The 25,640-nt window shown below is 45.1% G+C and overlaps 1 protein-coding gene across 2 annotated transcripts in view; it reads left to right on the top strand.

Moving 5' to 3' along the window:
- The window catches only part of UBE2W (ubiquitin conjugating enzyme E2 W), a 156,145-nt gene that overhangs the window by 103,420 nt on the left and 27,085 nt on the right, over positions 1-25,640 (top strand). For both annotated transcript variants that reach the window (XM_063923935.1, XM_063923936.1), the window contains exon 4: positions 9,559-9,714. In XM_063923935.1, coding sequence (XP_063780005.1) covers positions 9,559-9,714 — 156 coding nt within the window. The remainder of the gene's footprint in view (positions 1-9,558; positions 9,715-25,640) is intronic.

The following is a 25,640-nucleotide window of genomic DNA, read 5'->3' as shown; positions in this document are numbered from 1 at the left end:
TTTGGGGCATACCCCAAATCGACATGATGTCCTCTCGTCTCAACAAGAAGCTTTGGCGGTATTGTTCCAGGTCGAGGGATCCGCAAGCAGTGGCGGCGGACACCCTAGTGACTCTGTGGGTGTTCCAGTCGGTGCACGTGTTTCCTCCACTTCCACTCATTCAGGCAATCTTCATTGCTCCGGACTGGCCAAGAAGGACTTGGTACTCAGATCTTCTGACTCTACTGCTAGAAGAGCCGAGGCCTCTACCTCTTCGGGAGGACCTGCTGCAGCAAGGGCCGTTCGCCTATCAAGACTTACCATGGCTACGTTTGACGGCATGGAGGTTGAACGCCAGACACTGGCTCGGAAGGGCATTCCAAGCAAGGTTATTTCTACCCTGATACAGGCTAGGAAAGGAGTAACGTTTAAACATTACCATCGTATTTGGAAAAAATATGTATCTTGGTGTGAGTCCAAGAAGTTTCCTTCGGTGGAGTTTCAACTGGGATGTTTTCTCCTCTTTCTGCAAGCAGGTGTGGATATTGGCCTGAGGTTAGGATCCATAAAGGTCCAGATTTCGGCTCTGTCCATTTTCTTCCAGAAACAGTTGGCTGCCCTCCCTGAGGTTCAGACTTTTTTGAAGGGAGTTCTGCACATCCAACCTCCCTTTGTACCACCTACGGCGCCCTGGAATCTTAACGTGGTGTTGCAGTTCCTCCAGTCGGACTGGTTTGAACCTCTACAGGAGGTTGAGGTCAAGTTTCTCACGTGGAAGTCTGTCACTTTGTTGGCCTTAGCTTCTGCTAGACGTGTGTTGGAGTTGGGGGCTTTGTCCTGTAAAAGCCCATACTTGATCTTCCATGAAGATAGAGCTGAGCTTCGGACACGTCAGCAGTTTCTTCCGAAGGTTGTGTCTGCATTCCATATCAAACAACCTATTGTGGTGCCAGTTGCGACTGACTCCTGAATTTCCTCAAAGTCCTTAGATGTTGTAAGGGCTCTAAAAATCTATGTGGGGAGGACTGCTCATCACAGAAAATCGGACTCTGTTTGTCCTGTATGATCCCAAGAAAATTGGGTGTCCTGCTTCTAAGCAGACGATCTCTCGCTGGATCAGGTTCACTATCCAGCATGCATATTCTACGGCTGGCTTGCCGTGTCCTACGTCTGTTAAGGCCCACTCTACTCGTAAGGGGGGTTCTTCCTGGGCGGCTGTCCGGGGTGTCTCGACGTTACAACTCTGCTGCGCAGCTACTTGGTCGGGGTCTAACACGTTCGCAAAGTTCTACAAGTTCGATACTTTGGCCTCTGATGATCTTAAGTTTGGTTAATTGGTTCTGCAGGAGCCTCTACGCTCTCCCTCCCGTTCTGGAAGCTTTGGTATATCCCCATGGTACTAATGTGGACCCTAGCATCCTCTAGGACGTAAGAGAAAATAGAATTTTAATTACCTACCAGTAAATCCTTTTCTCGTAGTCCGTAGAGGATGCTGGGTGCCCGCCCAGCGCTTCGTTATCCTGCAGTGGTTATTTATTTCAGTACTGCTTAGTTCTGGGTAAGTACTGTCTTGTTACTTGGTAAGTAATCTTGTTCAGCCGTTGCTGATGTTTCAAGCTAGTTAGCTTGGGTTGCCTTGTGTGTGAGCTGGTGTGAATCTCGCCACTATCTGTGTAATCCTTCTCTCGAAGATGTCCGTCTCCTCTGGCACAGTTTCTAGACTGGGTCTGGAAGGAGGGGCATAGAGGGAGGAGCTAGCCCACACTCTCAAACTCTTAAAGTGCCATTGGCTCCTAGTGGACCCGTATATACCCGATGGTACTAATGTGGACCCCAGCATCCTTTTTGGACTATGAGAAAAGGATTTACCGGTAGGTAATTAAAATCCAATTTATTTTTTTATATGGTTGTTAATTTTTGCTGACAGATTTAAGTGTAAACTATTTTATGTTCTCTTACTGCCATTTATAAATTAGTCATCAGTTTAGCAAATCAAGTGCACAATTCTCAGATATCTAATGTTCGTTTTATGATATGGCTCACAACAAAAGTTGGAAAAAATGTAAAGCATTGGTCTGCAAACTTGGTCCTCATTACCCCACACAGTGCATGTTTTGCCGGTAACCCAGCAGGTGCACAGGTGTATTAATTACTCACAGACACATTTTAAAAGGTCCGCAGGTGGAGTTAATTATTTCACTTGTGATTCTGTGAGGAGACCTGAAAAACATGCACTGTGGGGTAATGAGGACCACGTTTGCAGACCTATGATGTAAAATTTCAGTCATAAGGAAGTGAGGTAGGGAAATAGTTACATGTCACAAATGTAGCTTAAAATGTGCTGAAATTAATGGTTTTTATTCCAGCTCTCTATGACTTTTCTGAGCTGAGATAATTGCATTTACCCTAAACGTCCATAACAGTGAAAAATGTTATACGCCATGATACGAAAATGGTAGCCATCTCCATATGAAGGGAAATAAAAATAAAGTAATGGAGGTTTCTGACTACTAACTTACAGGGGTCATCACACGCAATAAATTCAAATTTATTAAAATGGTCAAGCAACCAGGGCTGGACCCCTCCACATAAATGGACCCTTTTGAAAGATGAATCTAGAGGGTTTTTAATTTTGGTAATTTTTCTACATTTTATTCTCCAAATAAGCAAATGATATATCTTAATGTGGTGGTTGTTGGATGTACTTTTAGCAATTACTGTGTTGGAAGACTGGCTACCAGGGGTCTTGGACCTTTCATTTCAGTCCCTGGCTATTGGCATAGCACATGCGTTGGTGGAAAAGTTTTGGTGTACAGGCTAGATTATTCTTCCTGTGAGGCAACATGATTACCTTACCTAAGCCCACACCAAATCTCGCCTTGCCTCCTGGCCTCTCAGTGTTCTTTCTATGACTATTGTGCAAGATTCCCCTGTGCTCCTTCTGAGTAGCTGAAACATGCAGACCTTATTCCACACAGTTATTTGGGTGGTGGTGGGGGTATCAATAAAAACAGGGGTCCCTTCATCTCACTGTTTAGGTTGTAAAATGGTATGTCTTTCTGGGCTACCATATTATTCCTACACATTTACACATTATTTCTTGATAATGGTTAAATAAACATTACGCACACTACTTTTGCCTCCCTTTCTTCCAATTGGCAGTGTCTTTGCCATTTGTGGAGAAATAAGCAAACTAATGCTATTAGTATAATTTGTTTTGTACTGCATTGGATAATTATGGATGTTTGTTGAAATGTTACCAGCCCCAGAAATAAAAAAAAATAGGCTCTGCAATGACACGTGTAGAAAAGAGAACACAAGCATAGAAAAATGGAAAATAATTTATGAAGAGATATACAGGGTTACTATAAAAGAAATTCTTTCAAATTTTATATAAACCAAAGAAGTATTGATATAGTCAAAATACTTACATGGATATGTAGTATATGCTCTGTACGTTTCTATTACAAAGGGGTCTATTTACTAAACCTTGGATGGAGATAAAGTACCAGCCAATCCGCTCCAAACTGCCATGTCACAGGCTGTGTTTGAAAAATGACAGTTAGGAGCTCATTGGCTGGTAATTTATCTCCATGCAGTTTATCTCCATCCAAAGCTTAGTAAATAGACCCCTAAGTTACAAATATTCCATGTGTGAGCCTTTTGTCACATGACAGATGTCAATATGATCATCCAATTCGTTCCAAATGCATCGGGGCATATCCTTGTCAACACTTGCAACAGCTGTTGTGATGCGTTGCTTCAGATCCTTTACACTTACAGGAAGTGGAGGAAGAAGATAAAATCACAGCTGGGATGAAAGTTTTTACGACTGCAGCTGTTCGTGATGTTAGCATCGCGTGATCGGCCATTGCGTCATGTAAGCAAAATGGCTGCTACGTCGGTAGATAAGGCTTTTTGGGGTCGATTCAATTCGGCAACAGATGAATAGCGCCGGGAATTAGCTCCCGACGCTATTCAATGCCCGTTCTCGCCGACTTAACAGGTAGTTTTGTCGGGAGAACGGGCATTCTCCGACTTAAATACCCGCGGCGATGCTGATTCCCGACAGAATCAGCCTCGCGCCGGCCGCGTTGCAGCACTTTTGTCGGTTTTCTTCTCTCATTCCCTGGGGGTGAGAGAAGAATTCCCCACAATTGTGGGTAACTAGTAGCTGAATTGAATAGCGTCGGGAGCTAATTCCCGGCGCTATTCATCTGTTGCCGAATTGAATCGACCCCTTTGTGTGCTAGAATTAATGAAAGCAAACTCTGTTACTGTTGTACAGCGGCATTTTAGAACATGATATGGGAACCCTTCACCTACAAGGCATTCCATCTACAACGGGAGCAAGAAATTTACAAACCCTGTTTGTATATACAGTACAAAGGGAAAAGTGCTGGGACGTCACCTGTATCAGGAGAAATAAGTGTCTTGTGTCTGTGAGAGCTACATGCGCAGCCCTAAGAAGTTGACAACACGTGCAAGTTTAGAATGACAGATTCCACAACAGACTGTATGGAGAAAATGCAGAAACATTTACAAATGTTTCTGTAGAAGCTACAGTTATTGCAAAGTTTATGTCATGACGACAAACTCGTACGTCATTCTTTCTGTCTTTATAACAAATTGGATTATTGTATTGATTGGTCGTGTGACAAAAGGCTCACACAGAACATTTGTAACTTAGTCATAGAAATTTACAGGCATATACTACATATACATTTAAGTATTTTGACTATATTAATATATTGGTTTATATAAAACGTTGAAAGTGTTCATTCCTTTTTACTGTAACCCTGTATATACAGATGTTTCCTAATACATCTATCCTCAGTACACCATGCAGTGTGAGATGCCATCAGTTCCTGTGCTAGTCTGCTACCATCAAGCGTCTATTTTTTTTTTTCTACGAAAAATACATCTTTTTTGCAGCGCGACTAAGACGTACAAAGACACTGTGCTGATTAATTTGATATATGACACTTGTATGTTGTGTGTGACTGAGTCTGTATACGCAGCAAGCAGAAATTGGAAAAGAGCTGTGACTGCTACATTGTAGCACTTCGTGTACAGATTCAGAGACTTAGTCACACACAGGTATACAAGTGTCCTATATCAACTTAATCAGCACAATCTCCTCCTTCGTCCTAGTCATTGCTACTATGACGCATTTTCGGCAAAAATGACTTCCGATGCTAGAAGATTCTCACGTGACCTGGCATGCCAAGGAGGGGCTGACTGGTGTGACTGCAGCAAAGATGTATGAGGACATTATATATAGTATTTGTATGTATATATACAGTATGTATGTATATATATATATATATATATATGTATGTGTGTGTGTATGTATGTGTGTGTGTGTGTGTGTGTGTGTGTGTGTGTGTGTGTATATATATATATATATAACACTTGTGTATCACTCATACAATCCTAAGTACCAGTAAGTAGCTCAAGTAACTTAATCAAACAGAATGTACTTAGTAGACCACCAGTGGGAGAGTGTCCTAATGCAATAATACTAACCAGTACTGTATTTAAATGCATAAAGAATGGTGAAGGCATGTATTATATTGCTTCAGATGGCACGCATTTCGCCTTTCAAGAGTTCCCTACAGCCCACAACTTGCTCTAGTAAATCGGTTCCAAATTCTCCATTGAATAATTACTGTACATACTTCATATGTCTTGAATGCCCATAGCATTCTGCGCTTTCAGACTTCCAGGACCAGAATCCTTGCAGCAAGGCACAGTTATGTTTACTCTTCAAGTATGTTTGTGGAGTTCCAAAAATAAATGAAATCTTAAATATCTCGGATCATTTATTTCCTTTCTCTAACGTCCTAGTGGATGCTGGGGACTCCGAAAGGACCATGGGGAATAGCGGCTCCGCAGGAGACTGGGCACAAAGTAAAAGCTTTAGGACTAGCTGGTGTGCACTGGCTCCTCCCCCTATGACCCTCCTCCAAGCCTCAGTTAGATTTTGTGCCCGTACGAGAAGGGTGCAATCTAGGTGGCTCTCCTGAGCTGCTTAGAGTAAAAGTTTAAATAGGTTTTTTATTTTCAGTGAGACCTGCTGGCAACAGGCTCACTGCATCGAGGGACTTAGGGGAGAGAAACGAACTCACCTGCGTGCAGAGTGGATTGGGTTTCTTAGGCTACTGGACATTAGCTCCAGAGGAACGATCACAGGCCCAGCCATGGATGGGTCCCGGAGCCGCGCCGCCGGCCCCCTTACAGATGCTGAAGCAAGAAGAGGTCCATAAATCGGCGGCAGAAGACTTTCCTGTCTTCATAAGGTAGCGCACAGCACTGCAGCTGTGCGCCATTGCTCTCAGCACACTTCACACTCCGGTCACTGAGGGTGCAGGACGCTGGGGGGGGGCGTCCTGGGAAGCAATGAATTTACCTTAGTTGGCGAAAAATACATCACATATAGCTCCTGGGCTATATGGATGTATTTAACCCCTGCCAGTTTTCCAGAAAAAAGCGGGAGAAGAGCCCGCCGTGAAGGGGGCGGGGCCTATCTCCTCAGCACACAGCGCCATTTTTCCCACACAGCTCCGCTGGTAGGAAGGCTCCCAGAATCTCCCCTGCATCCTGCAACTACAGAAACAGGGTAAAAAAGAGAGGGGGGCACTTATTTGGCAAAATAACAGATATAAGCAGCTATAAGGGATAGACACTTATTGTAAGGTTGTCCCTATACATATATAGCGCTCTGGTGTGTGCTGGCAAACTCTCCCTCTGTCTCCCCAAAGGGCTAAGTGGGTCCTGTCCTCTATCAGAGCATTCCCTGTGTGTGTGCTGGGTGTCGGTACGTGTGTGTCGACATGTATGAGGAGGAAAATGATGTGGAGGCGGAGCAGAGTGTCTGTAACAGTGATGTCACCCCCTAGGGGGTCGACACCTGAGTGGATGTACTGTTGAAAATTACGTGACAGTGTCAGCTCTATATAAAAAAACAGTGGTTGACATGAGACAGCCGGCTACTCAGCTTGTGCCTGTCCAGACGTCTCATAGGCCGTCAGGCAGATGGCAGATACAGACGCCGACACGGATACTGACTCCTGTGTCGACGGTGAAGAGACAACCGTGATTTCCAGTAGGGCCACACGTTACATGATTGAGACAATGGAAAATGTTTTATACATTTCTGATAATACGAGTACCACCAAAAAAGGGGTATTATGTTCGGTGAGGGAAAAACTACCTGTAGTTTTCCTGAATCTGAGAAATAAAATGTGTGATGATGCGTGGGTTTCCCCCCGATAACAATTAATAATTTCTTAAAAAGTATTGGCTGCATACCCTTTCCCGCCAGAGGTTAGGATGCATTGGGAAACACCCCCTAGGGGGGATAAGGCGCTCACACGCTTGTAAGAACAAGGGCTCTACCCTCTCATGAGATGGCCGCCCTTAAGGATCCTGCTGATAGAAAGCAGGAGGGTATCCAAAAAAAGGTATTTACACACATACTGGTGTTATACTACGACCAGCTATCGCCTCAGCCTGGAGGTGCAGTGCTGGGTTGGCATGGTCGGATTCCCTGACTGGAAATATTGATATCCTAGATAAGGATAGTTTATTATTGCCTATAGAGCATTTAAAAGATGCATCTCTATATATGCATGATGCACAGCGGAATAATTGCCGACTGGCATCAAGTATAAGTGCGTTGTCCAATTCTACCAGTAAAAAGCCAGGAAGGATGTAACCGCAAAAACATTATCACCGCAATTGGCGAAAATATGTTGCGTGGTGCGAGGCCAGTAAGGCCCGACGGTGGAAATTCGACTGGGTCGATTCCTACATTTCCTTCAAACAGGAGTGTCTATGGGCCTGAAATTGGGGTCCATTAAGGTTCAAATTTCGGCCCTGTCAATTTTCTTCCAAAAAGAACTAGCTTCAGTCCCTGAAGTTCAGACGTTTGTAAAAGGGGTACTGCATATACAGCCTCCTTTTGTGCCTCCAGTGGCACTTGGGATCTCAATGTAGTTTTTTTTTGGATTCCAAAAGTCACATTGGTTTGAACCACTTAAATCTGTGGAGTTAAAATATCTCACATGGAAAGTGGTCATGCTGTTGGCCCTGGCCTGGGCCAGGCGCGTGTCAGAATTGGCGGCTTTATCCTGTAAAAGCCCTTATCTGATTTTCCATTCGGACAGGGCGGAATTGAGGACTCGTCCTCAATTTCTCCCTAAGGTGTTTTCAGCATTTCACTTAAACCAACCTATTGTGGTGCCTGCGGCTACTAGGGACTTGGAGGATTCCAAGTTGCTGGACGTAGTCAGGGCCCTGGAAATATATGTTTCCAGGACGGCTGGAGTCAGAAAATCTGACTCGCTGTTTATCCTGTATGCACCCAACAAGCTGGGTGCTCCTGCTTCTAAGCAGACGATTGCTCGTTGGATTTGCAGTACAATTCAGCTTGCACATTCTGTGGCAGGCCTGCCACAGCCAAAATCTGTAAAAGCCCATTCCACACGGAAAGTGGGCTCGTCTTGGGCGGCTGCCCGAGGGGTCTCGGCTTTACAACTTTGCCGAGCAGCTACTTGGTCAGGGGCAAACACGTTTGCTAAATTCTACAAATTTGATACCCTGGCTGAGGAGGACCTGGAGTTCTCTCATTCGGTGCTGCAGAGTCATCCGCACTCTCCCGCCCGTTTGGGAGCTTTGGTATAATCCCCATGGTCCTTTCTGAGTCCCCAGCATCCACTAGGACGTTAGAGAAAATAAGAATTTACTTACCGATAATTCTATTTCTCATAGTCCGTAGTGGATGCTGGGCGCCCATCCCAAGTGCGGATTGTCTGCATTACTTGTACATAGTTATTGTTACAAAAATCGGGTTATTGTTGTTGTGAGCCATCTTTTCAGAGGCTCCTTCTGTTATCATGCTGTTAACTGGGTTCAGATCACAAGTTGTACGGTGTGATTGGTGTGGCTGGTAATGAGTCTTACCCGGGATTCAAAATCCTTCCTTATTGTGTACGCTCGTCCGGGCACAGTATCCTAACTGAGGCTTGGAGGAGGGTCATAGGGGGAGGAGCCAGTGCACACCAGCTAGTCCTAAAGCTTTTACTTTGTGCCCAGTCTCCTGCGGAGCCGCTATTCCCCATGGTCCTTTCGGAGTCCCCAGCATCCACTACGGACTATGAGAAATAGAATTATCGGTAAGTAAATTCTTATTTTTTGTATTATCTTTAAATATTGCATAAATTATATACGTTTCTTTATTCTACAGTAAAAAAACAACCCCATTTTGCTCACATCTGTTGTACGGTCAGTACCTGGGAGAGGTATTATTTAGGAGGGGATTGTTTTGTGTGTGTGTGTTCCCATTTTTCTTGCAAAACTTATACTACCAGTATTTGAAACGGTTGTACACAAGAGCCTCATGGACAACTACTAGATTTGTATCACTAATCCAGGAGAACTAGTTTCTTCTAATTTAAGAAAGTGCATTAGTGTGTGAGATTATTTGCATGACTGTGTTCTTAACCGTATTTACTTCTGGCACGTGTGAAGGCATTTTTCTGTCATCTTTAACATGGTGATTTATTTGTATTGCAGGTTATGTTCACCGGTGATAATATCCCTGTCCATCCTCATGTTTATAGCAATGGTCATATCTGTTTATCTATTTTAACGGAAGACTGGTCACCTGCACTGTCTGTGCAATCTGTTTGTCTTAGCATAATCAGCATGTTGTCCAGCTGCAAGGAAAAGGTAACACTTATAATGGGTTTAGTCATGCATGTGGTTTCTTTGGTATGTTTGGGTCTCCCAATTTTATGACGAGTGGTGCCATAACTACATATTCAACATTCTGAAGTATTATACCATGATGTTGTGGGGAAGGAATGTGTGGTATTTAAATTTGTTTAAAGACATTGCTCACCTTTTAGTAGTTTTAGTCTGCTGGACTACTACTGTTGTTTGAATGTATCCTCAGAAAGTTAAGACCTGCCATCCCAGATCCTAACACACACAGGGACAGATTTATTAAGCTCGGTGAAGTGATAAAGTGGAAAGCGATAAAGGACCAGCCAATCAGATCCTTACTGCCATGTCACAGGCTGGGTTTGAAAAATTACAGTTAGGAGCTGACTGGCTGGTCCTTTATCACCTTCCACTTTATCACTTCACCAGGCTTAATAAATCTGCCCCACAGTTTTTGGATATCTCAATTGTAAACAAAATGTGCTTCATTTACTAATAATGTCCATTAAGGAAAGAAACTCCAGAATCAGTCCTCCTGTATGTATACAGAATAGTGTTGCTTTCTCAATGTTACTTTCTCTTATGTCCTAGTGGATACTGGGGTCTTGTACTTTAGTACCATGGGGTATAGATCGAGTCCACTGGAGCCTGGCACTTTAAAACTTTTAGTGTGTGTATGTGTGCAGGCTCCTCCCCTCTATGCCCCTCCTACCAGACTCAGTTTAGAAAAATGTGCCCAAGGAGCTGGGTGCACTTCTCCGGAGCTCCAGAGATTTTTCTCTAAATTTAATTTAGTGTATTATTTTCAGGTAGCTCTGCTTGGCCAACAGACTACCTGCCTCGTGGGACTGAACCAACTTCCTGAGAGGGTTAATGGTTCGTAATCCCAGCTGACAGAACACTGAGCTCCTGAGGTACTGATCACACATCGTTAGTATGTGTGCCCACGCCGGCAGCTAGTCACCACCCTCTAAAAGATGCCGAAGACCAGGTGCGGTGAATGTTACACCAGGGTCCCAGTTAGCGGGTCCCCCGGTGCAGTTTTGGCGGCATGTCGATCGGCGATCATGGGCCGGAGCTGCGGTGCCCGCTGCGGACGAACTGGTTCTGGGCTATTGCCCCACTCAAGGCTTTGTGTGTACTGTTTGAGATATATGTACTTGTGTTTTCTTCTTCAACTTGGCCAGTATAAACTGTAGGGACCGCATGCCATTACAAGGGGCGGGGCTTCCCAGAGCGGGGCCAGCGGCGGGAAGGCGACACTTCCTGCTGCTGCAGCTCTAACAGGCTGCATGCACGCTGCTCCTCCAGTACCCACGCTGTCACAGGCTGTACAGCTGGTACCAGGGGGTCACAGGAAAGTTGGAAGCACGCCAGCGGTAGCGTCGCTGCACTGTTATCGGGTCATACACATACTTTAACACATTGTGCTGCTGTGTTCTGGTCTCCGTTCCTCAGTGTCACTCCAGGGGCTCTCTAGGGTCTGTGTGAAGGTGTTGGGTCAGTGTGCTGCGCTGTATTACAGTTGGGAAGGGGTCACTTATGTGTGAGCAATGTTCCATATCTCCACGTGGACTCCTGCAGCTGAGAGAGAGAGACAGGTGTTAAAACACTCAAATGATTGTGTGGCTAAAGCAGCAGATATCAAGAAGGCTTCTCAGCCCCCTCTAGTGACTTCACATAAATGCTCACTGCTACAGGTTCTCCAGTCTGATTCTGATCAGCCAGATGTGTATGACGATGATATGGATGAGATCAGCTCTCTGTCCCCTGGGGTGGAGGCTCTCATCTTTGCGGTAAGGGAGGTCCTCCACATACCGGACCAGGAGGCGGAACCAGATGAGTTATACTTTAATGTTAGACCCAAGAGTTCAGCTACCTTTTCGGTATCTAAAGAGTTAAACTCTCTTGCCAGGAAGGCTTGGTTAAACCCTGATATAAAAAATTTTAAATTCCATAGAGGTTTTTATCTACCTTTCCCCTTCCAGCTGAGGACAGTAAGGGATGGGAAAACCCCCCATCGGTTGATACATCTGTGTCCAGATTGTCTAAGAAATTGGTACTGCCTGTTCCTGGGGCTATATCCCTGAAGGAGCCAGCTGACCGTAAAATTGAGACAACGCTCAAGGCAATTTAAACGGCAGCAGGTGCAGCACAACGCCCCACAATAGTTTGCGGGTGGCTCTCCAGGGCGGTTAAGTGGTATAACGTTATTGATGGTTTAGACTCTCTACCCAGGGATGAGGTCATTACTCTGCTGCAAGATATACAGGATGCTGCAAATTTTATAAGCAAGGCTATTAAAGAATTGTGTAAGATAAATGGCCGCACTACTGCTATGGCTGTTTCTTTTTTTCTTTTTTTAAACATATTTTTTATTCGTTGGATCACAGAAAGCAGCAGAAACCAACATATAGCACATACAACATAGTACAGTACTAAAACAGTCTAGGAGTTGGTATATAAAGAGAAGACTAAAAAGAACAAAAATGATCCGTTTTTGACCCATAAAGTGGGCAGTATAAGACAAAAAGCATGGCAGTTAGCTAAGAGGCCAACTGATGTAGATTAGAGAGTAAAAAAGAAGGAAGTAGAGAAGAGAGAAAGAGAGGAAAGAGGAGAGTGAGAGATATATAAGAACAGGATAGGGTAGAATAAGATCCCGGGGGGGGGGGGGGGGTGTTCCATTAGGTGTAGCACATGGTATTACTAATTAAAAGGCAAGGGAGCATTTTATCAAATGACTTAGAGGAGCAGTTTACGATACTAGTCATGTAGTCCATACGGTAGACGTACCAGATGCGGGCGATTATAGATTGCATGGAGGGCGGAGCGGGATTTTTCCATTCTGCGGCCAATTGACATGTCAGTGCAGAGACTATATGACGCAACAGTTTATTTTGAGATTTCGATAACATTGGCAGGTTTAAGGGGAGGAGAATATATTTAGGATCGTAAGGAACAGAACTCTGCAATAAGCTAGAAATAAGATCAATCACGTCTTTCCACACAGTCACTATTTTAGGGCATGACCACCATATATGAAGAAAGGAGCCCTCTGCGCCACATCCTCTCCAACATCTATCCGATGTATCCAGGTACATTCTGCTTAAACGAGTTGGTACATAATACCATCTATATAATAGTTTATAAACATTTTCTTTAATTCTAACGCATATGGAGCTAGAAGCTGCGTTATCCCAGACTTCAGACCATTCCTCATCATCTAAAGTTGAACCCAGATCCAATTCCCATGCTCTCTCATGAGGATCACGTTGAGAGGATGGTTCCCCATTGAGAGTGGTATATAAGAGAGAAATTAGGCCATTGGTAGAATTACGCCGGAGACATACCGCCTCGAACGTAGTAAGGGGTCTGCTAGAGAGAACGTGGCTCATTGAGGAATGAAAGTGCCTAAGTTGCAAGAATTGATAAAAATGTCTGGAGGGGATATCCGTATCTTCCTGAATCTTTGAAAATTGAGGAAAACTAGAATCTTTGGTGATATCATTCAGGTACAATATACCTCTATCCTGCCAAGGGGCAAATAATGGCTTTTGTGTACCGGGGGGAAATGCAGGGTTATGTAGTATTGGTATGATGGGGGAGGGGGTTGGGGCCAAGCCAAATTTCCTATTGGCAAAGTCCCAAACCGTTACTGAGCGGGAAACTATGGGGTGGGAGGAGACATTTCGAGGGCGGCAGGATTTCGTGAGCCATAGAAGAGAAGAGAGAGTAGAGAGACCTAATTCAGCAGCTTCTATAAATACCCAGACCCTTCGAGACTCGGGGTTGCACCATTGTACACATTGTGAGAGTTGCGTAGCTAAATAATATCTTTTAAAATCCGGGATGCCCAGACCGCCACTACATGTGGGGCGCTGTAATAATTTTAGTCGAACTCTGGGACGCTTATTTGCCCAAATAAATTGCGATGTGTGAAACTGTAAGAATTTAAAGGCAGATGGAGGGATAAAAATCGGTAGGGTCTGAAATATAGTATCCGAGGGAGCACGTTCATCTTCACTGAGTTCACCCCTCCTATCCATGAGATAAAGAGGTTGGACCAAGAAGACAGATCTGATTTAATTTGGTCTAAAAGTCTAGGGAAATTAGCTTGGTAAAGTTGATGATGGCTATGCGTTAAAAAAATGCCTAGGTATTTAATCTTTTGCTTGTGCCATTGAAATGGAAAGGAATTTTCCAAATTGAGCCTAATCGGGCCAGGGATGTAAAAATTCAGCACTTCAGTTTTACTCGCGTTGATTTTATAACCGGAATGTTTGGAGTAGAGATCAATTTCAGAAAGAAGTGGTTGCAACGACTGATTTGGGGATCCAAGGGATAAGAGAACATCGTGAGCATACAAAGCAATTTTATGTTCAGAAGGGCCCACCCGCACCCCAGCTATATCCGTATTAGCACGGATCCTAGCTGCCAGCGGTTCCATTACCAAGGCAAATAGCAGGGGGGAGAGTGGGCATCCCTGTCTGGTGCCATTAGTGATTCCGAAAGTAGAGGAGGTGAGGCGATTGACCGAGACTGTGGCAGTAGGGGATCTATAAAGCGCAGAGACACCTTCCAAAAATTTGACAGAGAAGCCCATCCTTCTGAGTACCGAGAAAGCGAAGGACCAAGATATCCTATCAAAAGCTTTCTCGGCATCCAGTGCTAGTAACAATGATGGTAGCTTTTGTTTATGAATAGAATAAATCAAATCTATGGCTCTCCTGGTATTATCGGAGGCCTGACGGCCAGAGATAAAGCCCACTTGGTCTGGGTGTATCTGCTATGGCTGTTTCAGCGTGCACAGCTCAGTGGTTACGTTAGTGGTCGGCTAACGCTGATTCCAAAAAGGATGTGGAAAATATTCTTTTTACAGGTGATGCCTTGTTTGGAGACTAATTAAATAAATGGATCTCCCAAGCAACGGCGGGTAAGTCTACCTGTCTGCTGCGCCACCTGCTAGACATTTTTACACTGCACCCTCCTTGCAGTCCTTTTGCGTGGCGAGGTTCAGAGGCAGGGGCCGAGGGTTCTCCACCACTTCCAGAGGATCTCATGGTAAGTCCTGTAAACCTGCACCTGCTGTCTTCCTGGACCAGACTGCCGGATCCCAGCCGCTAAGCCTTCTGTGTGACGGTTGGCCCCAGCAGCAAGGCGACTTTCAGGTAGGTGCACGCCTTCAACACTTCGCCATCTCATTTCCCAAGGATATCGGCTGGATTTTCAAACACCTCCTCACAGGTTTTTCAAGTCGGGCTTACCAGCTTTACCCGCAGCAAAAGTTACCTTGCAAGAGGCTATTCAAAGCTTTTGCGGACAGGGGTGGTGGTTTCTGTACCTCCTCCGCTACGCAACAGGGGTTTTTACTCCAGTCTTTTTGCCGTTCTCAAACCAGACTGTTCGGTGTGACCCATTTTGAACCTGAAGTCTCTAGACCCGTATCTGCGGGTGTTCAAATTCAAGATAGAATCCCTGCGGGTGGTGGTGTCAGCTCTGGAGGAGGGGGAGTTCCTGGTGTCTGTGGATGTCATGGATGCTTACCTACACCTTCCCATGTGGCCCCCTCATCAGGCTTACCTCAGGTTCACCAATTTGGATGACCATTTCCAGTTTCAGGCCCTACCCTTTGGATTATCCACAGCTCCGAGGGTTTCACCAAGGTCATGGCGGAAATTATGCTGCAACTACGTATGCTGGGAGTGAACATAGTTCCCTATTTGGACGATCTCCTAATAAAGATGGTGTCCAGGGAGCGTTTACTGCACAGCGTCAATCTAACTATTCGCCTACTTACGAATTAGGGGTGGATCCTAAATTTTCATAAATCTCACCTGGAACCGACCCAACGCCTTCAGTTTCTGGGGATGATTCTGGATACGGTATCTCAAAAGGTGTCCCGATGAACAAGGCCTTGACTATACAGGCTATGGTCCGCTCGGTACTCAGTCCTCGCAGGGTGTCCATACATCTTTACATCTGCTTACTGGGCAAGATGGTGGCTACGTACGAGGCAGTCCAATACGGCAGATTTCATGCCCGACCATTTCAACTGGATCTGCTAGACAAATGGTCGGGCTCTCGCCTTCATATGCATCAGTAAGTGTCCCTATCTCCAAAAGCCCGGATTTCTCTATTATGGTGGCTTCACATTCCTCACCTGATAGAGGGCAGAAGCTTCAATCTCCACTTGTGGATTCTACTGACAACGGATGCCAGACTCCGAGGTTGGGGAGCGGTGACCCAAGGAGCCCAGTTCCAGGTGTCAAAGTCCAAAATATTACATAGAGAGAACATACAAACCACACACACATTTAAGTCGCTATACTTGCAAATATGCGCAGCGAGCACAGCAATATATGGAAACACACGCATTTGCTCGGACATGGCACGGAGATGGATTCGGCGCTTGTTTCATACAGTACATGGTTATAATAATGTCAAGCACCAGACATCATGGAGATTTAGAATTGGCTGATGAATTGATGTCATGAATATGTATTATCTGAACAGAACCAGGTGCGCCCATCATGTTTGGTATTGAAGCAAGCAGAATGATGTGTGGGTTAGTTTGATGCTGGTTGTGAAGTTGTGGGACATTGCAGCGGATAGATATGATTATATGTATAAAAGCTAAGATCACTTTGTTAGATGAACAATGGATGATCAAGCCAACCTTTTACTAAGATTTTCAGGGCTGAACCTGATTAACATATACAAAGGAGAGAGAGAGACCCCTCCCCTAGGAACAGACACACAGGAGGATAGTTCCTGTCTGGGGGGGTTGGGGGTCAGTTTTTGCTGGTGGCCTCAGAGAACAGATGTAATGAAGCTACACTCAGAACAAAGCACTCAGAAGCATGGCTGGATCATCACCAGGCACCAAAGGCTAAGTATTGAATTCACATGGCTAGATAAGGAAATATAGACAGATTGCTTTCTGGTTTAAATAGGATATTGTAACTTGGTTGTGTGATTGTTGGGTGTTTGTGTGATAGATCTGGGAATCTGTGATGGTAGCTGGGACATTAGACAACCTGTAGCATAGCATTTGTGGTATTTGTTTGCCTATGGTGATTTAAAATAGATTGTACTGGTTAGTTATAATATATATCTTGTTAATCATAAATACCACCATGCAGTTGCGTTTGGGCATGTGCTTGTGGCAGTGGCGGGCTGAGATGTGTGGTTACATTGTGATCTGGTCTTGTGATGAATATGCTCTGGTTATTGAGATACTGAAGTTGTTTGGAATGTGAAAGTGAATAAGATGGTTCTAGGAAGTTGGATTGAAATTGTGAAAGGTGATTTAGATGGTTTGGAATTGTAAAATCAGAACATATGCATTGTTCTGAGGCTTGGACATTTTGGAATAAAATGGAGTCTTGTGTCTTCTGCTATGTGATTGTGGTGTAGTAAAGAGTGCCATGTGTTTGGACCTGCAAATCTAAAATGGCTGCTGCCGGGTATTTTCCCCTCCCCCTTTCAACCATGTGGTGCAGTCTTTGGAATCATGGGAGCTTTAATAAAATGGAGTCTAGCTTCTGTCCCATGCGGTATTGTAGGGTTGTGTATATAGGGACTGCCAGTATGGGTAAGGTCAAGTATTTTCTCCACAAAGATTCTCAGCATTGAATAACTGCGCAGCGATTGTTCCTCACATGTGTAAGCTTCGCTGCAATCATATTGTCTGTATTGTTATGGTGAGCCATTTCTCTCTCTCTCTCTCTCTCTCTCTCTCTTCCCCTCTTTCTCTCTTATTTTCCCTTAAATAGTATTGTATTGTATTGTATTTCCTGTGTAGTTATCTGGTTAGGTAGTCTATGTTATATTGTAGTGTATGATTTGTATTTGTATTAATTCTTTTGCAAGTATATCATTCATAATATATATATTAGGCGTTGGACCCTGAGCACGGTATCTGTGTATTTCTTATAGTGTTAAGTATTCTCAGAGCGTCTGTGACGCTCGAACAGCTTTAAAGGTAATAAGGTTATTCTGTGTTGCATTTACACTCTACCACTACACAGAGGTTTACAGTATAAGTACATTCCTTAAGGTATAGTTAAGGGAGTACCCTTGCGGTACTTTTTGCGCCAATTGCGTACTGTGTTCTTTAACCTTTAACGTGTTTTTAATAAGATAAATATTTAGCTTTGTTACAGGGGTTATGGTCAGTGCAGGAATCTGCTTTGCCAATAAACATCCTGGAACTCAGGGCAATTTACAATGCTCTTCTGCAGGCTTCTCATCTCATGAAGGATCAGGCGATCCAGGTTCAATCGGACAACACCACAGCGGTGGCATACATAAACCTACAAGGTGGAACAAGAAGCAAACCGGCAATGCGAGAAGTGTCAAGGATTCTCGTCTGGGCGGAGGCCAAATCAAGGGTTCATCTCAGCCGTATTCATTCCAGGAGTGGACAACTGGGAAGCGGACTTCCTCAGCAGGCACGACCTCCATCCAGGGGAGTGGGGATTACATTCCCAGGTGTTTCAAGTTAATTCACTGGTGGGGCTGTCCGCAGATAGATCTGATGGCTTCTCGTCTCAACAAGAAGCATTGCTGTTACTGTTCCAGAACGAGGGATCCATGGGCTGTAGCGGTGGACGCGCTGACATCACCGTGGACGTACCAGTTTGTGTACCTGTTCCCTCCTCTACCGCTGATCCCCAGAGTGCTAAAAAGTCTAAGAAGGCAAAGCATTCAGGCAATTCTAATTGCCCCGGATTGGGCTCGATGGGCGTGGTACTCGGACCTCCTAACCATCACTTTGGAGGATCCATGGCCTCTACCGCTCTAAGACAATCTTCTTCAGCAAGGTCTGTTCGTCTATTCAGACATACAGCGACTATGTTTGACGGCTTGGAAGTTGAGAGGGAGATTCTAGCAAGAAAGGTCCTTCCCACCATGGTCCAGGCCAGGAAGATGGTTACGTCAAAACATTATCGTGTCTGGAAAAAGTATGTTTCCTCGTGTGAAAGTAGAAAGGTCTCTCCTGTGGAATTAAGAATTGGTTGTTTTCTATTTTTCCTGCAAGCTGGAGTGGATATAGGCTTACGTTTAGGCTCCATCAAGGTTCAGGTTTCTGCCAATTCTATTTTCTTCCAGAAACCGCTTGCCGGGTTACCAGAAGTACAGACTTTCTTAAAGAGAGTTCTTCATATGCAACCGTCCTTTGTACCTCCAACGGCTCCGTGGGACCTCAGTGTGGTTCTGTCCTTTCTCCGGTCGGATTGGTTTGAACCCTTACAGAGGGTCAGTTAAAATTTCTCACCTGGAAGACAGTGAGGTTATTGGCATTGGCGTCTGCCAGGCTTGTCTCTGAATTAGGGGCGTTATCCTGTAAGAGCCCATGTTTGATTTTTCATGAGGACAGGGCAGAACTTAGGTCCCGTTATGTTGTTGGGATAGCCTTGCTATCCGAGATAGGTTGGTGTTGCTACCCTCTGTTAGCGCCTTCCTTACGTTCATAGTTGTGTGTTGGCTTGTTGCCTCACCGTTGTTGTCTTGTTCTTCTCTCATATTATGTCCGTCTCCTCGGGCACAGTTTTCCTAGACTAAGTCTGGAAGGAGGGGCATAGAGGGGAGGAGCCAGTACACACATACACACACTAAAGGTTTTAAAGTGCCAGGCTCCAGTGAACCTGATCTATACCCCATGGTTCTGAAGTACAAGACCCCAGTATCCACTACGGACTAGGAGCAAAGGAATTACCGGTAGGTATCAAATTCCTATGGTCTCAGAGGAGATATTTTGTGATCTCCGGTCATCTGTGACACCAAAACATGTACTTACGTTTCTGAAAGCTCACACAATATAGACACATGTACAGTATGCAAAACCTGAAATATTAATATAATCAAAATGCCAAATAGCCTTTCACCATAGAATAAAATGTAAGGTGCTTAACTTAATGGGGCAAAAATGCCTGAAATACCAGGGATCTCCAAACCCACTCAATAATTGATATGGCATCTACAAGGAGACGCATTGTGCTAAACTGGAAATCCTTATCCCCATCCACCTGCTCCTCAATTAAGGAGTCGGTGGTTTATGCACCAATTGGAGCTTATTACCAGTATTGTTGACAGGCAGTTATTGGGATTTTCGGATGTACAGTATGGTCACCCTGGTCCGCTTACATGTCATTTTTGTGGTGAAAAAATGCAAAGTGCAGGAAAATGGGTTTAAAGTTGTGGGACAGGTATATTGGGGTGCTGCATGAATTGGAAAAGTGTTCTTATGCTTGCTGGTGGGCGTTACAGGTGTCTTTTTAAGTTTTTTTTTTAAAGTCCCCTAAAATGACACAGATCTACTAATAAGCATTTTTATGCACCCCTAATTTTATGAGGTCACTTATTTTGCTGAAAAATACTAACTTTCTCTAATTTTTTTCACTGTTTTAGAATAATGCATGTAACAGCCATTTAACACATTTTAAGAACCCTAGATGCTTTTATTATGGCCGCTAATTGACTTTTATGCTGCTATCCTATATTAAGTTTCCTATTTTGGGGGCACTGGCAGATTTTCCGGTTTTGCTGTCAAGAATTATTGGACGAATTCCGTTTGTCGCACGTTTCTAATTGGAGTGTGCAAAAAATGGGAGCGCGCATACAGACAATACATGACATTTTCAAGTGGTATATGCGTTAAGTTAACTCCTTATCACAGCTGATTGAATTCTCCCTTGGTTTTTTTTCATTGTACTTTTATTTGCACATGTTCCCGGTTCCATTCTCCTCTTTTCTTGACCCCTCTACTTCTAAAGGTCCCTATACATTAGTAACATATTGTCGCAATAATAAATGGGTTTAAAAATCTAAATTTCCCGAATCCAACCAAAATTGGTCGGTATCACCAAATTTGGGGTTTTTAAAATTAAGAATTACCCCGATTACCCGATTGATCACCTATCTTTGGTTCCAGTCGGGTTGGGGAAACGGTGCTTAGGTGTATGGGGGCCTTAATATTGAACATTTCTTGAATAAAAAGATATATTAAAAAGAAAGGCTTGAAATTGTCTTCACCTCTCTGAGCATCTGGAGCTCGAATAATAACCAGCAGGTACAGTAGTCATAGCAATTGCAGTAATAGCTGTTCTCCCTCTGGCATTTATAACTCTTATCAATGAGATAATAGTATTAGCAGGCACAATGTACTGCTTACGCCAGTAGTTTCCATATTGAGGTGCACAGAGGTGCCACAGTTTGGTGGTCCAGGACCAAATCAAATTATTTACGGTCATTGTGATAGCCAAATTCAGTGCTGGTGTCTGTCATAAACTGTGTGGACAAGCACAGTTCTGTCCACCACCATGTAAACCGAACAATAACAGCCCCACCACATAACTACACCTAAGGCTGACAGGTAAGCATTATTTTTTTTAATGTAATCATTTTTGCTGAATTTCTCGATAAGAAACTATTAATTTAAGCTGGCCATACTGATCTGGCTGGTTGGAATGAAAATCTGGTAATGGATGGGAGCAAATGACAATTGACCATTTTGTCTGTTTTTTAGCGTTTGGGAGCAAATGGTCAATTGTCTTTTGCTCCCATCCATTACCAGATTTTTATTCCAACCAGTCAGATCAGATAAATCTTTAGGTGTATGGTCAGCTTTAGGGGTGCAGAGAATAAAATGCTGATCCTCTGGGGCGTCATGAGTAAAGACAGTCTGGGAACTACTGTGTTATACCATATCCATTAACGTCTCCTCATTGGCCATACCTGTTCTAATTAACACCTGTGTAGGGAGTAGTGTGAGAGTAAAGGTGCATACACACTTGGCGAGAAAATGATCGACATCGCTCATTTTCCCCCTTCCTGAGCGACGTCGCTCGTTTTCTCGGCAAGTGTGTATGCTGCCAGCGACGATCGATTCGCGGCCCCGCGGGTCGGCAACGATCATTGCTCTCGGCAGTGCATGCATGCTTGATCTGAACTGTCTTCCAGGAGCTGCTTGTACGGCTGGCCGCTGCGTGACGTCACTGAGCGATATGAACGGTCGTCTAGTGCGTATGGACCTTAACACGGACCTAAAAGAAACATTGTTTGTCTATAGGATACAGGGACTGCCTCTTAAAAATGACCTCATTAACATAAAAATGTTTGTTGGCTGTATACTTGACATTGCAATGAATTATACAGGCACGCATTTACACATGTACTCTGCTCACCTAACATTACATGGTTATCAGGGAGCTGGCTCAAGATAAAAGTCCTAACCTTACTCACCTTTGTAGTCCACCTAACACATTTCTCTCTAGGAGAGGCACCCACTGCCCAGCAGGCTTCATAGGCAGATGTAATGCAGATGCATTGGTGAAGTGGTTTTGTCACATCCCTTTGCGATGAAGACGCACATTCAAGTGAAAAAGACTGTAAAATGATACTTGGTACAAGCTGTGTCGCACGGGAGCATGTGCTCTGAGAAGGGCTGTTTAGTGCGACTGTTGTAACAGTGTATGAGGACACATATGTATGTGTCAATTGTGCAGTATCTCCTAATGGGTGGTATCACTGGGGCACTTTGAATGCTAGGGCTTTTTATACCTAAAGTGCTCGTATCCCGCCATGCTGAAGTAACGCATCATTTCCTGACTATAAGCTCTACTGTGTGACAGGATAAATCTTCCCATGCACTTCAGTAATGCAGTGTTCTCCCCAGAAAATGTTTCCAGCCGGGTGGCATCAAGAAGTAGCCGGGTAGGGACCTTCACAATAATATTTCTGCTGCGGGGTACACTGGGCTCCACAAGGATAGACATAGGGGTGTAGAGTAGGATCTTGATCCGAGGCACCAACAGGCTGAAAAGCTTTGACTGTTCCCAGAATGCACAGCGCCGCCTCCTCTATAACCCCGCCTCCCTGCACAGGAGCTCAGTTTTGTAGTTGGTGCCGCAGATAGCAGGCACATAACAGAGGGGCTGCTCCAGGCAGCCCTAAGAAGAGCTTTTTTGAAGAAAAAGTGAAGACTACAAGGGCAGCAGCGGTGTGTAAATGTCAGAGACATTCACTGCTGCAGCTCCAGCTCTCCCCAGCGGCGCTGTACACTCCCGAGCCCTGGTTGTCGGGTAACTACAGCAGGAGGCTCCGGTTTTCCTCATGGTCAGGCACACACGATGGGGGCTCTCCGGGATCGCGTGGCCGCGCTTCGGGAGGTGGTGAGTGGGTCCCGCTTGCGGGACCCGTACTTTATCGTGATCCGGCGCGGTCAGTGGGAGGCGGACCGCGCGCGCTGGCGGTGGACACTGTGGCAGTACAGGCGATCCTACTAGATCACCAGGGCATGGGCACAGGTCAGGTTTTCTCTCTAAACCAGTTTAATAAGAGCCTACAGTACCCGGTGGTTTTGCCAGCAGGGGGATAAGGCTTAGACCTGCAGCCCCAGGGCGCCATTTCCCGCAAATCTTCCCGCCCTGGAGCTGCATATCTGTCTCTCCCTCACTCCCTGTCAGTGTCTAGGTGCCATTTCTCTCAGCTTCACTGTTCCTGGGACTGCTTGGGCAAATCCTCCTGTGTAAAGCCGCCTAGTTGTCAGTGCTGTGACTTTACATGACACTTAAGTATTATACCTGCCTTTTAGACAGTGTTAGTTAAGAAAGAGTGCATTTAGTCAGGGTTTTCTAGTACAATTACCCTGTGATATACATCCAGTTCTTATTGTGCAGTGTTATATCTATTGACTACATAGCTATATATATAAGCTAGTCCAGTGCAGTATTATTGTTAGTAATAACATCTGCATTGTACAAACTGTGACTATCTGTGTGTGCTAGCTGAGTGGTGTCCATTTCCTGTCTTTCACTCAACTTGCTATCCCTATATTCTATAACCTGAGGGGGCTTGGTGCGTCAGGTTTTATATTTATATAAGATTTTCACAAAGATATACTTTAATACGTATTTTTCTCTGTGATTTTAGTCACCATATAGTGCTGACTACACTACGCAGGGGTTTGGGTAAGAGGTATTGTGCTGCTGCCAATTGTACTGTGTTACCTGATACTGCAAGTTATATCATGTCTGCTTCTGAGGGTAACGGTTCTGGGGCTGAACACACTGCCGGTGTTGCTGAAGCCACAGATCCCTATGAGGAGAATATAGCAGCTGTGGGCTCTGGTTCTGGGGGCTCCTTGCCCCCCAGTGGGACTGTGGCAACGGAGGTACATAATGACCCACCATGGGCCACTTTTTCCACGCTTTTACATACGCTAGTTAATAAACTAACACCCCCTATGGGACCCCCTATGCTGGTACAACCGTATGTGGTCCCTGCAGCTAACCCGCTGTGGGCAGCCGATTTATCTGCTCAATTGAATTAGTTGAACCAATCCCTGACTAATAAAAAGTGTGACCCTCCCTCTCCCAAGCCCAAGGCGTCCTCTAAGCGAGCTCTTATCTCCTCACAATCCACTGCTGTCACTGACACCTCGTCTGATGAAGACGGCACTTACACTGACCCCAAAGATTCTGACACAGATACTGCTGATGGGGAGCGTGGTTCACATGTGGATTTTCCTGATCTTTTGGAGGCTGTTAAGTAGATTTTGCAGATTACGGATGATCCCGAGCCATCCGTCCCTCCTAAGAAACCAGATAGGTTCAAGCGTCAGAAGGTGGTTACACAAGTTTTACCTCTCTCTGACCACCTAGTGGATATACGTCAGGAACCCTGGGAAAACCCGGGTAAGAAGTTTGTTCCTCAAAAGAAGATGCTGGCTCGCTATCCCCTCGCGCCAGAGCTGTCTAAAAATTGGGAAACTCCTCCTCCAGTAGACTTACATGTGGCTAGGATGGTGGTTTCCTCAGCTCTACCTGTCACTACCGTCGCGTCTCTAAAAGAGCCTATGGATAAACGTGTGGAGGGTTGTCTGAAAGCGATTAACACCCTTACGGGTGCTGCACAAAGGCCCACTATTGCAGCAACATGGGCTGCAGAGGCTATTGAAGCATGGGCCTTGGAGTTAGAAGCTGAAATCTCTTCTGACCATGCTAGACAATGCTTATCATACATTGTCACAGCTTCTCGCTATATTAAAGAGGCGGCTTCTGATGCCGGTATCCTAGCAGCCAAGGCCTCTACTACGTCATTCCTGGCTTGCCGGATGTTGTGGCTGAGATCCTGGTCTGTGGATCTGGACTCTAGAAAATCCCTGGAGGTACTCCCTTTCAAGGGAGATATTCTGTTTGGGGAGGACTTAAATAAGATAGTGGCTGACTTGGCTACTGTTAAAACTGCCTGTCTGCAGAGTACCACTCCTTCTGTGTCAAAGGCTAAAGGTACTTCCATTCGCCCCTTTTGTCCTTCAGGTAAAGCAAAAGGTCAGGCGTACAACAAGCAGACCCGCACTTCCAAACCTGGTAAGCCAAAGCCCAAAAGAGCCTGGGCGGCCCGTCAGCCAGCTTCCAAGACCGATAAGCCTGCCGCATGACGGGGCGGGCCTCCCCCTGGGGGATCCCAGGGTGGGGGGGCCGGCTTCTAGGGAATACCCAGGAATGGTTGAAGACCACTTCAGATGCCTGGGTACGGGAAGTCGTCACTCGAGGTTACGCCATAGCCTTCAAAAACCGATCCCCTCATCGATTTTGCCGGACAGACGTCCCGTTGGACCAGACAAAGGCAAACACTCTGCATTCGGTGGTACAGACCCTCCTGGATACAGGAGTCGTAGTACAGGTGCCTCTTGCGCAGAGGGGCTGAGGGTACTATTCTCCGCTGTTTCTAGTCCCGAAACCAAATGGGTCCTCCCGGCCCATTCTCAACCTCAAGGCATTGAACAGGTTTGTGAAGGTTTTCAAGTTCCGTATGGAAACCCTTCACTCTATAGTTCTGGCCTTGGAACCTGGGGACTACATGGTCTCCCTGGATATACAGGATGCTTACCTGCATATTACTATAGCAGCGTCACATCAGCA

Source organism: Pseudophryne corroboree, chromosome 5 (assembly GCF_028390025.1).
Source record: "Pseudophryne corroboree isolate aPseCor3 chromosome 5, aPseCor3.hap2, whole genome shotgun sequence".
NCBI classification, from domain to species: domain Eukaryota; kingdom Metazoa; phylum Chordata; class Amphibia; order Anura; family Myobatrachidae; genus Pseudophryne; species Pseudophryne corroboree.
The sequence above is the reverse complement of the archived record's forward strand: the minus strand, read 5'-3'. Positions and strand labels throughout refer to the sequence as shown.